This window comes from Toxorhynchites rutilus, chromosome 2 (genome assembly GCF_029784135.1).
Source record: "Toxorhynchites rutilus septentrionalis strain SRP chromosome 2, ASM2978413v1, whole genome shotgun sequence".
Classification (NCBI taxonomy): Eukaryota; Metazoa; Arthropoda; class Insecta; order Diptera; family Culicidae; genus Toxorhynchites; species Toxorhynchites rutilus.
In genome coordinates, this window is record NC_073745.1 from 171,931,559 (window position 1) to 171,947,528 (window position 15,970).

The following is a 15,970-nucleotide window of genomic DNA, read 5'->3' on the forward strand; positions in this document are numbered from 1 at the left end:
AGATCTCCATATCTGGAGATCCTCCCCCTCCTTCTGCCATTCTGTAATTGGTACTTATAATCTAATATTTTGTTTTAATAATAATAATAATTAAAAAAAAAAATATAAAAAAAAATATAAAAAAAAATCTTATATCTTATTTATTTCTATTCACCACAATGCACCCAGTGCTGATGAACTGGCAACCGCTGCTTGCTTCTCAATCGGAGCGCTTGAGCGCTCGGCACTATCACACACCACTAAGAAGTGATGCTCTCCTTCACACTGCTGTAAGTGAACAGCGAATCGCGCTGGTATTGTGTGCGTGCAACTGAGCACCGATGTCCGACTTCGATTGCGATGGCGACAAATCGGCGAAAACTGAAAGCCGGCTGGCCTTGCCAGGCTTTGATGATTCTGCTTTTCTCACTAATTCCGAGTTCACACTGCGTTTTACGATATCTCGAACAGTTCGAAAACGCGCGAAAAAAGCACACCCGGGCGATAAAAAAAAAATAACAGCCAACGGTAACCGAAAACAATGCTTTAACGGAGACGCTCACAGCACATGACCGGTTACTCGAAGCTTATGCCGAAGAATGATGCGCGATAGCCTTGATGATGTTCAATTTCTTTCTGGTGGCTATTTTGGTCTTTTGGGAATGTGATAGGAAGTTGAGTTTCTTGTCGAAAGTAACCCCTAGTATTTTCAATGTCCTCATTGTAGGGATCGGGATTTTGTTGAGCTGAAGATAGGTTCTCCTTCTGAGAGCTTTTCCGATATGTATGTGTTTGGATTTATCCGGGGAAAGTTTGAAACCTGTTTTTAGAGCCCAGTTTTGGATGGAGTCTAAGGTTTTTTGAAGCCTCTTTCTCTGAATTAAGCCGAAGCAGCTCGTAGAGATAAGAGTGATGTCATCTGCATAGACTATGATCTTTATATGGTCCGGGATAATCTCGAATAGAGATTGCATGGCAATGTTGAAGAGGGTTGGTGAAAGTGCTGAGCCTTGTGGGAAGCCGTTTTCTGGGATTTTTAGAGAAGATTGGTGGTTGTTAATAACGGTTTTGAAAGACCGGTTTTCTAGAAAACTTTTAATGAAGCGACCTAATCTCCCACGAATCCCCCAGTCGAAAAGGCTTTTCAGCACTGGGTACCTCCATGCCCGATCGAAGGCCTTGGATAAATCCAGGAAAACAATATCAATGTGGTGTAATTTTTCAGTTGCGTCGTCTAGGATTTTTTCGATTGCTACAAGGCAATCTTCTGTACGTTTTCCCGCACGGAATGCGAATTGTCTGGGATCAATCAGCTTATTTGACTCTAGAAAAGTCGTTAAGCGTCGATTGATCATTTTTTCCAAGACTTTGCCAACACAACTCCTAAGTCACTTGGCAGAGTGATGGGGCGGAAATTGCCAAGAAGATGATTGTTCATGTCTGGTTTCGGGATACAGATCATTAAACCCTCTTTCCAGCAACTGGGGAGGGTTCCACTGTCCCAGACTTTGTTGAGGAGCTTCAGAAGTGCTTTTTTCCCGAGATGGGGTAGATTCTTAAGCATAGGGTAGCTGATGTCATCAGGTCCTGTGGATCCTTGTTTGACTTTGTTCAGTACCCAATCGAGCTCTTTGAGGGAGAGGTTTTTGTTGAAGTCAAATTCCACATCGGTATGAAAATCGATGGGAATTCTTTCGCATTCCGTTTTGTGGGTTAGAAAGGTTTGGTCGTAGTTTTGATTGGAGGAGGCGGAAGCAAAGAAATCTTCAAACGCCTCGGCGATGATTTTCCGGTCATTGGTGTATTGACCGTTAATTAGAAGATTATATTCTTTGCTTCTTTTCTTTCCATGAAGCCTGCCAATCTTACTCCATAACTCCTTTGTTGACGCATTGAGATTAATTTCGCTGACGAATTTAACCCAACTGTTGTGCTTGGCTGTGTTGATAGCAATCTTAGCTTCTTTGCGAGCACCCTGGAACTCTGTAAGCAGAGTGGGTCTCAGTGGGCTGTCCGGATGGGCCTTTCTTAATTTGCGTAGGGCCTTACGTCAACCTTTGATCGCTGCCTTCAGCTCAGGCGACCACCATGGGACACATTTCCTGCCAGGGATGCCACTGGTTCTGGGGATGTGCACCATTGCAACTTCTAGGACAACTTTGGAGAATTCCTCGGCTGTCCAATCTCGTTTAGCGGAGAGGCGGTTTTCAATGTCAAACTGATAGCCAGCCCAGTCAGCGTATTCAAATTTCCATCTTGGCCTTGTTGAAAACTCTGGAGAAGTTTGGCCGAAGTTTGGAAAATGATCGCTTCCGCAAGTATCATCGTGGATGTTCCAAGAAAGCTTTGAAGAGAGTTTGCCTGATACTATAGTGAGATCGATGGCTGACGTAATACCAGAATAATGGATTCTGGTGTGTTGGCCGTTGTTAAGAAGGAGAAGAGAATGGTCGGATATGAAACCTCAATGATGGATCCTTTTCGATCGAGGTATGCACCTCCCCAGGCGTATGAGTGGGCGTTGAAATCATCCATAAGCATGATTGGGGCGGGAAGTTGGGCGAACAGATGGTCCAGTTGTCCGCGTAGAGTGTTCGGATCGGAATCATTAGTGATGTAGATGCTAACGACGGTGATTGGAAAGGGGTGTTTAATGCGCACTACCACTGCCTGAAGATCAGTGGTAATGGGAAGAAGATCATGTGGAGTGCCATCTTTGATTGCGATTGCAACTCCGTTTTTTGAGGGGTTGGGACCCTCTTTGAAATATGTGATATATTTTGAGATGAAGTGTTTATTGAAGTTGTTTGGTGTCATAGTTTCTTGAAGGGCTATGACTGTGGGATTAGAGTTTGAAATAAGCATTTTCAATTCTGGAATATTTCGTCGGATACTTCTGATGTTCCATTGTATCCCGAATTTCTGTGTTGGAGTGAATGTGTTGGTGTTTTTAACTCTAATTCCTAAGTCTTAATTGTGTGTATGTTTGAACTATTCAAAGAGAATTAGTTCGATGGTCCTTTACCCTTGGAAAGAGAAGCTTTCTTTGAGGTATTGGTGTTGTTTTTGTTTGGTGTAGAAGTCTTTGGAGTGTTTGTTGTGTTTGTGTTGTTTTTTGTTGAATGTGCGTTGCTGTTGTTGTTATTGTTGTTTTTTGTTTGATGTATGTTGTTGTTGTTGTTGTTTTCTGTTGGGGTTGTATTGTTATTTGTTGTTGGTGTCTGTCTTTGTTCATTCTTAGTTCTTTTCTTGTCCTTGTTTGTTTGGGTCTCATCTTCAGATTTTTGATCTGACTCTGAGGATGATCCTTTAGTTATTTTTCTTTTGTTTTTGTTTTTGTTTGGAACATCAGACGTATCCATAGAAATGACTGATTCGCTTTCGGATTCAGTTGATGAACTACCAGTTGTTGAATCTGTCATGGTTGTATCGAATGTAGTGTCAATTGGGGGTGTGCTTTCGCGGCTAGAAGTGGCCGAAGCGGCCGAGGCGCAGTTACATTTGCAGTTGCAGCTGGGTGCTGGCTTTTGCAAGTTGGATAGTCTGTCTTGCAGAACACTTGCGAATGTTGGAGCATTGTTTTGAAGTTGCAGCTGTTCCTTTGCCTCTTTGTATGAGATTCCATTGTCGATTCTTATTCTGGTGATTTTATTTTCGGTTTGCCATACGGGACAATTCCTACTAGAAGAGGAGTGGTTCCCTTGGCAGTTGACACAAAAAGCTGAAGCATCGCATACTTTGTTTGCGTCTGTTTGTTGTTCCGGATGTTCTTGGCCGCAGTTTCTGCAAAGCGGATTTTCGCGTTTGCATCGCTTGTTCGTATGCCCAAATTTGTAGCACTTGTAGCATTGCATGGGATTGGGATAAAAATTTCTAGTCCCGGCTCGAATGAACCCAAAGTAAATGAAATTGGGAACGACAGTTCCGCGAATGGTCAATATTAAAGTGGCCGTTGGCACAACAATGTTGTTGTCCTTTCTGGTGATGCGTTTGACGCCGATCACACCTTGAGCGGTGAGTTCTTTCACCAGTTCGGATTCAGGAAGGTCGATAACTTCGCGGCAAGTCAACGCATTTGCGTTGGTTTAAAGTTGGGTGGAAGATCACTTCTACAGGGGTATTATCAATAAGTTTGGTAATCGAAAGTAACTTACCGACTGTATCCTCATCCCTGGTTGTCAAGATGTACTGGAGTTTCTTTTTATCATCTCGCTGTGGTTTGGCGCTGTTGAATTTTTTTACAACTGCCTTGATGGTATTGCTGACTGTGAATGGGTTTGTTGGAAGCACCTTGTCTCCTGTAGCTCTCAGAAGCAGTATCTGGAGATTACCGTTCGAGGGGTCCGCCCATAGTGGAGCGGTGGCTTCGGTGGGCCTGCCCTCATAGAAATTTGTAGCCCGGCCTCCCGGAGGCCCGGAGCTACTTGAAGCCATGCTTCTGCTTGACTATACCTAGGTTATAGTCAGCAGGTACGGATATAAAACCACTAAAATTCCTTAGTGGGGGATTTTCACTAAGGGGTATTTTCCCAGAAAATTACACTTTGTTCTAATAAAGCACTTTGATAAGCCACCAATAGGTGCGGAAAAATTGCAAATCACACTTAATATAATAATTGCTTCAGTCACTTCACTGTTTGTATGCGTGTTTTTCTTTTTGAATTTTATTTAATAATAAAGATTCACTACTAGCACTACAATAAAACTGGCAACACTGCCCGAAAGAAAAAAGGGGGCGTGGCGTCGGGGACGCCGAAAAAGCGCGCGCTTTTTCCGGCAAGCCGGTGAGCGCCCGCTCTCCACGGTCGAAGCGAGCTATTGCATTTTCCCGCTCTCCTTCTGTTGTCACCTTTAAACTATCGCAACAAATCTCATTCCACAATCGCCAGGGGGAACGTCCCAGTCCGCTGTCCAGAAACGCCAAAACTCCGAGCTGCTGAAAGAAAAATCGACCTTCTCGGTCGGAGGTTAAAATCAGTATGATGTATTTTTTTTGCCATCGCTGCCTTTTAACGCTCATTCGTTCGTCTCGTTGGACTCGCCCCTTTGGCTGAGTCTGCCGATTTGTCTCTATCCTGTGAGTGTGTACCGCTAAAGTACAAAACTCGCGGATCCGCTGAAAAATATATCATTCTCTTTCAAACCGTAAATCAGTGTGGTTGTATGGCATCATTTCACATCACAACGCATCAACGGATTGGTGCCGGAGCACCAGTATACCTAATAGCGGTTATGGAATTTCGGCCGCCGGAGTGCTCGAGTTGGCTTGCAAAGCTGCTCACGACAATAAGAAAACCCGCCTACAGAACAGAGCACATTCGGTTCGGAGGCAACAACTAGTTTCAGCGAGTGGCAAACGCAATCGCAAAACGGCAGCAGGTAGATGAAGGAAAAAGTTTGTTTATACAGACTGCTTTGGTGGCAAAACCAGCCACCGTAAAACACTTTTCAGGGCCATTAAACCATTCAAAGAAGAGTTATTAAAAGTTATTAACAATACCAATGCATTCTAAAGTGACATAATATGACATATAATATAAACTGATTTATTTTATTTATGCTTGTTCTTGAACTTATTGGTGGTTGGGGTCTTTTAAATTGATCATTCAGTTTTCACAAACCCATGCTTGGTTTCAGAATTAAAAGTGGCATCAAATTACAACACATTGTATGCAGGATGGCATTAACGAATTTTCTCGGTAGCAAGAAGTGCTTTCTTTGGTTGATAACTGATGTTGAAAATTGACTGACGTTACATCTGCATTGTATAGAAAAATAGCTAAGGAGCAACATGATGAGCTATGTATTTCCTGCTGCTCTGTTCTTATTTTAAAGGACTTTAATCCGAAGGTCATCTGTCCCTGTATTTACTGTTGGTTTTTCAGAACGCTTATAGCTCGTTTATTTCTCGACAGATCGTAGAGTTCGTCTCCAAAACCTCAGCTCTTTTTTATTTTTATTTACTTTGTTTGCGGAGACTACAAATCTTACAATTCATTCGTCTCCGAAACACGGAAACAGTTTAAGGTACGGTAATGTGCTCAATAGTGAAATATATGATAGTGAATGAGCTGATGGCCACCTATGCATCCCCTATCACAGCCATCATTTTGATTGTACGATATGTGCATACGCCGAAAGATACCCGGCGTTGAACATTTAATAAGTACAAAGCCTTCGGAAAAAAATCAAGAATCAACTATAAGACAGTGAGAAAAAATTGAGAAAGTTTGTAAAAAAACGCAAAAAAACAGAGTAAACAGTAAACTAATCCATTTTTCAGGTAGATAGGTAGGTATTCACGTAGGAGAAGAAAATAAAACAATATATTTAAAATATATATTTAGCAAAAGCTGTCCCCTTTGTATAGTCCTACGTTACTCCGGTTATGTCCCCGACATTACCCACCCGTCTTTTAAGTCTTCGTTCTATATTCCTATGTGACTAGACTAGACCTATGCGACTTGAATCCAATCTTTCCGCAAGTATGATTTTACAAAGGTTAGCTTATTGGCTCCAGTTTAATATGTCGATCGTATGAATCGGTTCAGTAGTTCAAATGTTATGAATTTTTGCACACAGTCGTTTTTGGATAAAAGGGGAAAAATTATTTTTCGGATCACCGGTAAACTTTGAAAAATCATAGCTCAAAAACGAAAAAAAGCATCTCTGGTATCGAAATATGTTTTGTGAAAAATCCTCATCTTTCAAAAAATATATAGCTAGTCAAATGCCTTGAAAACAATAAAAAAAACCTCTACAATCAATAATTGCTGAATTCAAATCCATTTTATAGCAAGCTCAATATTTCTTAATAGAAGGCTAGCTCATTGGCTTCAATTTGATGTGTTGATCATCTAAATCGGTTATGTGGTTCAAAAGTTATGCACTTTTGAAAAAATGCATTTTTGGGAAAAAGTGAAAACAATAGAACTTTCGGAACACCCTAAAATGGAAATGGGCACTATAATAAAAAATACGGGTTTAATGTTTTGCGATTAAGAACAAAATTATCACTTTTGACAAAAATATGAGTACCACTATATCGGTCTAGCATGGAATGGCTGTATATATATCAAGAGTACCAGTAAGTTTCTTAGATTTAACAACAGATGGCGTAACTTGATTATTATTCCAGTGAATCAAATTTCCAGACATTCGTTAGAAAGCAACTGTCACTACGCGTCTTTTTCAGTATATGTAAAAAAGTTGAAGCGTAAAACAACATAGTTTTTTGCCACTTCGAATATGTCCAACTGAACGAACGTGTCAGACGTGGTTTGCACGGTTCAAAAGTAGTAATTTTGACTTGGAAGACGGAGAACGTTCCGGACCGCCAAAAAAGTTTGAAGATGAAGAATTGGAGACTTTACTCGATCAAGATCCGTCATAAACGCAACAAGAACATGCAGATACACTTGGAGTAGCTCAGCAAACCATATCCGATTAATTTAAAAGCAATGGGAATTATCAATGGAAATGGGAAAGATAGGACATTGGGGTCGTATGAATCAAAGCAAGTCGAATTCCGTTTTTCCACGTGCGAACAACTGCTCCAACGGCATAAAAAGAAGGGTTTTTTGCGTCGAATCGTTACTGGCGATGAAAAGGGTTCCATTACGACAATCCTAAACGTCGGGCAACTTATGGATACCCCGGCCATGTATCAACATCGACGGCCGCGCGTAATATTTACGGCCAGAAGGTTATGCTGTCTTTTTGGTGGGACCAGCTGGGTGTGGTGTACTATGAGCAGCTAAAACCGAATGAAACCATTGCAGTGGATCTCTGCCGATGACAATTGATGCGTTTGAGCCGTGCACTGAAGGAAAAAGACGGGTGGGTAATGTCGGGGACATAACCGGAGTGACGTAGGACTATACAAAGGGGACAGCTTTTGTTAAATATATATTTTAAATATATTGTTTTATTTTCTTCTCCTACGTGAATACCTACCTATCTACCTGAAAAATGGATTAGTTTACTGTTTACTCTTTATGAATATGTTGATGGTTCTGAAAAGAACCTTTGGTGTTGTGTTTTTGTTATCACTCGATATTCCCATCTTGTTCGGTTAAACATTCCTGTTTAGCTGTTGCGTTTACCACTCGCCACAGCTTTCACAGTTGGAAAATTTCTTCCCATCCAGCTTGTGACATATTGTTCAGTAAATTACATTTAATGCGACGTGCCGGAGAAACACTTTGCCACTCACTGAAACTAATTGTTGTCTTGATGAGCGCCGAACCGAAGCTGCTCTGTTCTTGATGCGGGTTTTCTGATTGTCGTGAGCAGCTTTGCAAGCGAACTCGAGCATTCCGACGGCCGAAACTCTATAATCGCTGTTAGGTATACTGGTGCTCCGGCACCAATCCGTTCGGCCTAGTTACCCTTGCGGAGCAATCAGTGAATGCGACCAACAGGGAACTGGAGACCTGCACGGTTCGAGTGAGACTTTGCCTTTCCCTTAACTTGTCTTCCTTTGTTACGTCCACGATGCCGATGCCGTACCACCACACGGGTTTACGGTTTGAAAGAAAATAAGATATTTTTTTGGGGTCCGCGTGTTTTACACTCTAGCGGTACACACTCACAGGATAGAGACAAATCGGCAGACTCAGCCAGAGGGGCGAGTCCAACGAGACGAACGAATGAGCGTTAAAAGGGAGCGATGGCAAAAAAATACATTCATTACGATTTGTTCGCTCGTTGGATTCACATGTAGGCTAAAAAGGGTCCTTTTCAGGATCACAAAATTATCTTCAATCTAAAGAGTTTATTGTTTTGTTATCACTCGATATCCCCATCTTGTTCGGCTAAACCTTTCTGTTTAGCTATTGCATTTGCCACTCGCCACAGCTTTCACAGTTGGAAAATTTCTTCCCATCCAGCTTGTGACATATTTTACAGTAAATTACATTCAATGGCACGCATTACCACCACTCAGTATCGGATTGGAGGTAATTTTAACCTGTAATTGAACATTTGCGATGACAGTGGTACATTGTCGACTTTCAATGTGGGGTCATAATTTGGACCCCGAAAAAAAAACAAAAAAGTCCAACTAAATATGTCGCATTACAGGTCCGTCCAATTAGCTAAATGTCGAGATAAGTGTAAATTACTGTACTTTCAATCTAGAAGCAATTTAAGAATTGGTGAAAATTAATAAGCTCAGAACAACTGCCAAATTCACATACTCATCATATCCTGGCAAACAAATTATGAAAAAATCAATTTGTGTTTTATTATTATTTTGGATATTGTTTTAGAAAGCATTGAACTGTATTTCCTAAACTCTTTTTTGGAAGGTTTAATGGCCCTGAAAAGCGCCTTGTTTTATGGAATGGTTCCAATTTAGAAAACTTAGTACTCGTGGTTTTGAAAAAAACCATTTCGAACGCCCTCGATGCCGCCTTGTTCTGGATTTGCCACCAAAGCAGTTTGTACGAAGAACAAACGTTTTTCTTCTGCTACCTGCTGCCGTTTTGCGATTGCGTTTGCGTCCGCCTGTTGTTGTCTTGATGCCCACCGAACCAAAGCGCAAACAGTTTTGCCAGCCAACTCGATCACTTCGGCAGCCGAAACTCTATAACGGCGGCTAGGTGGACTGGTGCACTGGTAATAACGCGCTCGGCCTAGCTACCCTTGCGGAGCAATTGGCGAATACACCTACGGGAAACTGCAGTCCAAAATGGTTCGAGCGGAATTTTGCCTTTACCTTCACTTTTCCTCCTTTGCCATGTCCAGACATGGCTGCTTGTGTTAGTTTGTTGATGTGTTGTGATGCGAACCGATCTGGTGTACGGTTTGAATGAGAATGATCGTTACGGCAGCGGAGCGGGGATTTTTAAGCTGACTGGCTGGCTCGAGAATTACGCATGTGTGAGACTGCGACGAATGTTTCGTTCATTTTTTTCTTTTTCCTTTCCAATCGTGCTTCATTGTATTTCGCTGCTGCTCTGGTTGCCCGTTTTGGTCGGTACGATTTGAGTAGCACAAAATGGACCAATCAAAAATGGGCACATAGTGCATTTTGACAATGCTTGATATTTCACAATTATTCAATTATTTATCTCGAGAAAAATGAAATGTTATTCGTTATGATAGATGCGTAGATATATTTCCTATCAATTGATGCAAAAACCTTTGCGATCTATTGAGAAATGCTCGAGTTATAAGCGTTCCAAATCTTGCATTTTTTCCTACTTGTTCAGTGCCTAGATTTCCATTTCACCCCCTATATCTTCCGGTTAGACGTAGTCCCACGTCAAAAAACAGCCACGATAGAGCAAACGCACGATAAAGCTATTTTACAGCACGACAATGCTCGGCCGCATGTCGCGGAACCGGTCAAAACATACTTGGCAAACCCTGGAATAGGAGGTCCTATCCCACACGCCGTATTCTCCAGACATTGCTCCGTCCGATTACTACTATTGAATATATTGGTAGTTAAATAAAGAATAACTAAATTTATTTACTTTAATACCATAGAATAACGATAAATAGAACGACGAAACGATTTGTGTTTGAAGTTTATGTTTATGAAAGTGTGTTTGAAGTTTGTGCTGCTGGAAATGACGGTGCGCATTGTCATTCGATAAACAATCGTGACACGTTTGTGAATCTTGCGTTCATATTAGTGTTTGACATACCGTGAGATGGGGCGCCAAGACGATGTTCGCTAACAAAATAAAAAAAACCATTTCTTCTCTCGAATCAATGCATTTCATTAAAGTAAATGTAAAATGAAAAAAAGTAATATATTTTTGTCGTAAAGTAGAAAAATTAAACAAAATTAGAATTATATCGTCGTTTTCTATATGAACGGTTAATTTATGATTGCTGGATTCCGTTAATGAATTGGGAAACCAAAGATACACCAGACAACTTCATTAGATCTCAATGTTGCTCATTGTCGTCTATGCCAAATTGCGTAGCAAGGTTGCCACATTGGCACAATCCGATTGGACTTGAGTCAAACGGATTACAGAATGCAATGTTAGGATCCATTCGGGTAATTCTGATTCGATCGGATTCCAGAATACGGGAGAATAGTTGATGAACCAATCAAAAAATGTGTGTATGAGATGATTAAACCGAAAATATCCAGGAATGTGTAGGACCGAATACGTGTAATGAAGCTCATTAAAGATTTCTTTTTTTTTGTTTGAAAACACCTACTGTAATGTCATGACAATTCATTGCGTGTTGGTCTATCAATAACAAAAGCTGTGTCAGCGTTACTCATGATAGCGACTCGCAAGTGAATGTGAATGAGGAAGAATACATCGCTTCTCTTGATTGCGTCGCAGGAATTGCAGTATTAGTATGAAAAAGTATTATGGTTGATATTTGTATTAATTATGACAATTCATTGCGTGTTGGTCTATCAAAAGCAAAAGCTGTGTCAGCGTCGCTCATGATAGCGTCTCGCAAGTGAATGTGAATGAGGAGGAATACACCGCTTCTGTTGATTGCGTCGCAGTATTAGTATGAAATAGTATTATTGTTGATGTTTGTATAATAATTATTATTAATAATTATTAATTACACTTAATATTATCTGAATTTTATGTCTATTTATTGATGAGATAATTATATCAAGTTTACTCACTTGACCAACCATAAAGTTTTTGAATTTATATAAATCTACTACAATCACAGGTTCATTAATATTGTTTCAAAATGAGTAATAAATTTCATAATAAATAAAGTATCTCGAAAAAAAAAATCTGATTTTATTTTTCTACATAGGTCCACCCTAATCGGTGTTAAATATACGGTAATCGGTATATTATTGGTATCATATATAGTTTACGACCTATTCTCATGCGTACCAAGTATTTTGATTATGATTTCATGAAAATCGGTCGAACCGTTCAGATGGAGTTCGACCACGAACATCGTGACACGAGATTTTTTTTAAAATATAGAGGATATATAAAATATATAATGTGAAATCCTTGCATATAATAATCTATGTAAATTTTTTCGTTATTTCTAGGAACATGGCATAAAGATTCTCGTGGGAGCCCTACTTCCTTAAGAAATCCCGAACAATGAAAAGTTCGAAAGTTCCAACATTTAATGCAAAACTACCAAATATCACACAAATATCAAAATTGTCCTACATCATCAATGAATCGACATATAATAAGGTGAGCACTTAGTAATGTATATTTTACATAGAAGACATATTCTGTACCTCGTTTATGTAATGAAAAAATAAAAAAAAAATCAAATTAAATAGCTGTATATTAAAACTATTTGTTAATAGAAAAGAAAGTTCTATACACCCATCTGTTACACAACATTGTATCAGTTTATTTCGAAAGTTCTTACCCAAACATGAGAAATCGTACCGAGTAGTAGTAGTAGTAGGAGAAGGGTGGAAGATACGGACATCTTGAGAAAAATTTAATTCCAAGAAAAAATATATAGTTATCTACGTCAATCTATCCAGCGGGACAGAGTTTATCGATCTGAACCATATGATGCTTTTTGGAAAGCTTATGCAACGTACCATAGCGTACCTCCGGGGATTTTTTACGTACCTCAATAGTTTCGGAGTTATATAACTTTTTAAGTGCGCGCTGGAGTAAATTTTGATCGTCCATAACTTCTTAACGGCTTGACACAGAAACACCGAAATAGCAAATATCGAATGTACCAAAATTGTACTTTAAGAAAATGTATGGGTTTTGTAATTTACTTCAAAAATTAACACACTTCTCTTATTAAAAATTCTCAAAAATCTTCATAGGCGTTATATGACAACAGATTCGGATTCATTGTCGAATTCTAACCGGATTTCATGTATATATGTCTATACTTAAGTGAAAGTAACAGTATTCATGATTAAAATATGTTGTACTCTTGAAATATTTCAATGAGGCAATTGATTTAATCTAATTTGTAATTTTTTTAAATCGACACACTCACAAGACGTGTTAGATTAGATCAATTCTAATGATTTTCATCCTGTTCTGTGCAATATCTCCGAAATCGCCGAAAAAATCTTTTTAGAGACCCGTTTCGACATTACTATTTCATTCTGAAGACCAATTGGTTTTTATATGATACATTCAAGCAAAGCTCATTGAACTGCACATTCGAAGCATGAAAACTAACGATAGATTATCCGCAAACAGAATTGGTATGTTACGTACAACGTACCTTCCTAGTTTTGGCTGAAATTTGTATGCGAACTTATAGATTTTTCATGAAATATTTCCATCAAATATCAAATATACTATCTAGTATGTCATATCGAGTTGTTAGAAACAAGCTAATAAATTTTTATGTTCGAGGCATAGAAATTTACGTTAGATCATCCCCAATCAGAATTGATATGTCACATGCAACGTACCTCATTAGTTTTTGGTGAAATTTTTATTTGAACTTATGGAATTTCTATGAAATTTTTTCATCAAATATACCATCTAGTTTTCCATACTAAGTTGTTAGAAAAAAGCTCATCGATTTTGATGTTCAAGGCATAGAAATTTACGTTAGATCATCCCCAATCAGAATTGGTATGTCGCATGCAACGTACCTCGTTAGTTTTTGGTGATTTTTTAATTGAACTTATGGAATTTCTATGAATTTTTTTCATCAAATATACCATCTAGTATTCCATACTAAGTTGTTAGAAAAAAGCTCATCGATGTTTATGTTCAAGGCATAGAAATTTACGTTATATCATCTCCAATCAGAATTGGTATGTCGCATGCAACGTACCTCGTTAGTTTTTGGTGATTTTTTTACTTGAACTTATGGAATTTCTATGAAATTTTTTCATCAAATATACCATCTAGTTTTCCATACTAAGTTGTTAGAAAAAAGCTCATCGATTTTTATGTTCTAGACATAGAAATTTACGTTAGATCATCTCCAATCAGAATTGGTATGTCACATGCAACGTACCTCGTTAGTTTTTGGTGATTTTTTACTTGAACTTATGGAATTTCTATGAAATTTTTTCATCAAATATACCAACTAGTTTTCCATACTAAGTTGTTAGAAAAAAAACATCGATTTTTATGTTCCAGGCATAGAAATTTACGTTATATCATCCCCAACCAGAATTGGTATGTCACATGCAACGTACCTCGTTAGTTTTTGGTGATTTTTTTACATGAACTTATGGAATTTCTATGAAATTTTTTCATCAAATATACCATCTAGTTTTCCATACTAAGTTGTTAGAAGAAAGCTCATCGATTTTTATGTTCCAGGCATAGAAATTTACGTTAGATCATCCTCAATCAGTATTGGTATGTTGCATGCAACGTACATCGTTAGTTTTTGGTGATTTTTTTAATTGAACATATGGAATTTCTATGAAATTTTTTCATCAAATATACCAACTAGTTTTCCATTGTTACAGAATAACTACGTCCACGCAACAATCATCAGCGATGGAGATCGATCCACGGTCGAAATAAGATCGATTCATCCATACAACTGCTCTGCTCTGCAAGACACATCGGGCTGCTGTTCTATAAATAACTCAACAATGGATCAACGACTGTCTCCGCTGTCCAGTCTTAACTGGATAATGGAAGAACAGATAGAAAACTCTTACGCCTAAATGGCTACTGTGTAAATTTGTACCATTTGCAATGGTATAGAAGGGAATACTCTAACGCCGAAAAATGGCAACTGTGTAATGTGCTAATTATAGATATGATAAATATGTGACATGTACACGATTCAAATTCGGCTCTGTTACAGCTAAAATGCTAATGAGCCTAAATTAAACAAAAGGGATAAAAAAAAAATTATTGGTATGTCGCATGCAACGTACCTCATTAGTTTTTGGTGGTTTTGACGTAGGACTACGTCTTTCATTTCTATACCGGGGTGTAAAACCAAAGTTTCGAAAACGAAAGCGTTACGCCGGAGACCGAGATTTTGAGCGTTAATAGCTCCTAAACAACTGAACGAAATGGTATGATAAAAACTTCATTCGAAAGATAAAATGTCCACGCGTCATATACTTGTTACTTTTTCATCCAAAAACTTGTTTCAATAGTCTTAAAATTGCTTTCAAAACAGGCTATTGAAATCACCAATCGGTATATAAGCTAGCGCCGCTCGTAAACCCACTCAGTTATGATTGAACAGCAATTGGAGCATGTTGTCGCTGTTGTTGTGAAGCTAATTTCGTTTATCATGAAAGCGCTGATGAACGGTGTCACCAAGAGCCTGTTTGTGCACCTTAGGCCAGAAGGGAATCCATCGGGAGAAGAGTGATGCCACGGTTCCGCTTGAAACATCGGAGCAGCCGCCACACACACACATACACGCGCGGAATTCTCGTTTCTATCATCGTTGCTGAAAAATAATCTACCAGTTCCTCTGGGAATTGAAAAATACATTCATGCGAAAGAGTTTATTTTAATGTTTTCTATCCATATAACACTGCAACCAAATACATTTGGTTTTGTTATTTTTCAATCAATCGCAATTAACAGGAAAGCTTCGGAATATTTTTTTCCCCATCAGTGGAAATTTTCGTATCCAATATTGGATGCATAACATGAAAAACGGAAAATGTTTCACATCGCGAAAATCAAGTCATTTTCGAGCGATTATTTGCTTTCTACTCATATAATGCTGCGACCAAATACATTTCGTTTTGGATTTTTTCAATCAAGTGCGACCACGTCTTTCGGCAATTTTTTAGAGGTGCAATGAATCTTTAGGAATTCCCGCTCTACGCGCACTGGCAAGCAATGTTTACTCAACAATTTCGCAAACGAGAAATGGGTGTTGTGAGAATGGATTAGCGAACGCGAAAACGACAAACGGGAGAAAGATATGTTTGAAGGTTGAAGGAAATTGGCAGAAAACTTCTTCATTCTCTCATTCAAATAATGTGATTCATACCACATCGTTTTGCCAGAAAGAGATTATGTGTAGAGGCGAATGAACTGCAAAGTTTAAAGCCTCTTAAAAACAAAGAAAGAAGAAGAAAGAG

The 15,970-nt window shown here is 38.9% G+C and overlaps 1 protein-coding gene across 1 annotated transcript in view; it reads left to right on the plus strand.

Moving 5' to 3' along the window:
- LOC129771698 (aryl hydrocarbon receptor) overlaps window positions 1-12,217 on the plus strand; it is a 433,577-nt gene extending 421,360 nt beyond the window's left edge. Inside the window, exon 11 of the mRNA XM_055775624.1 lies at window positions 11,990-12,217. Coding sequence (XP_055631599.1) covers window positions 11,990-12,048 — 59 coding nt within the window. The 3' untranslated portion in view covers window positions 12,049-12,217. The remainder of the gene's footprint in view (window positions 1-11,989) is intronic.
- The last annotated feature ends 3,753 nt before the right edge of the window (window positions 12,218-15,970 follow it).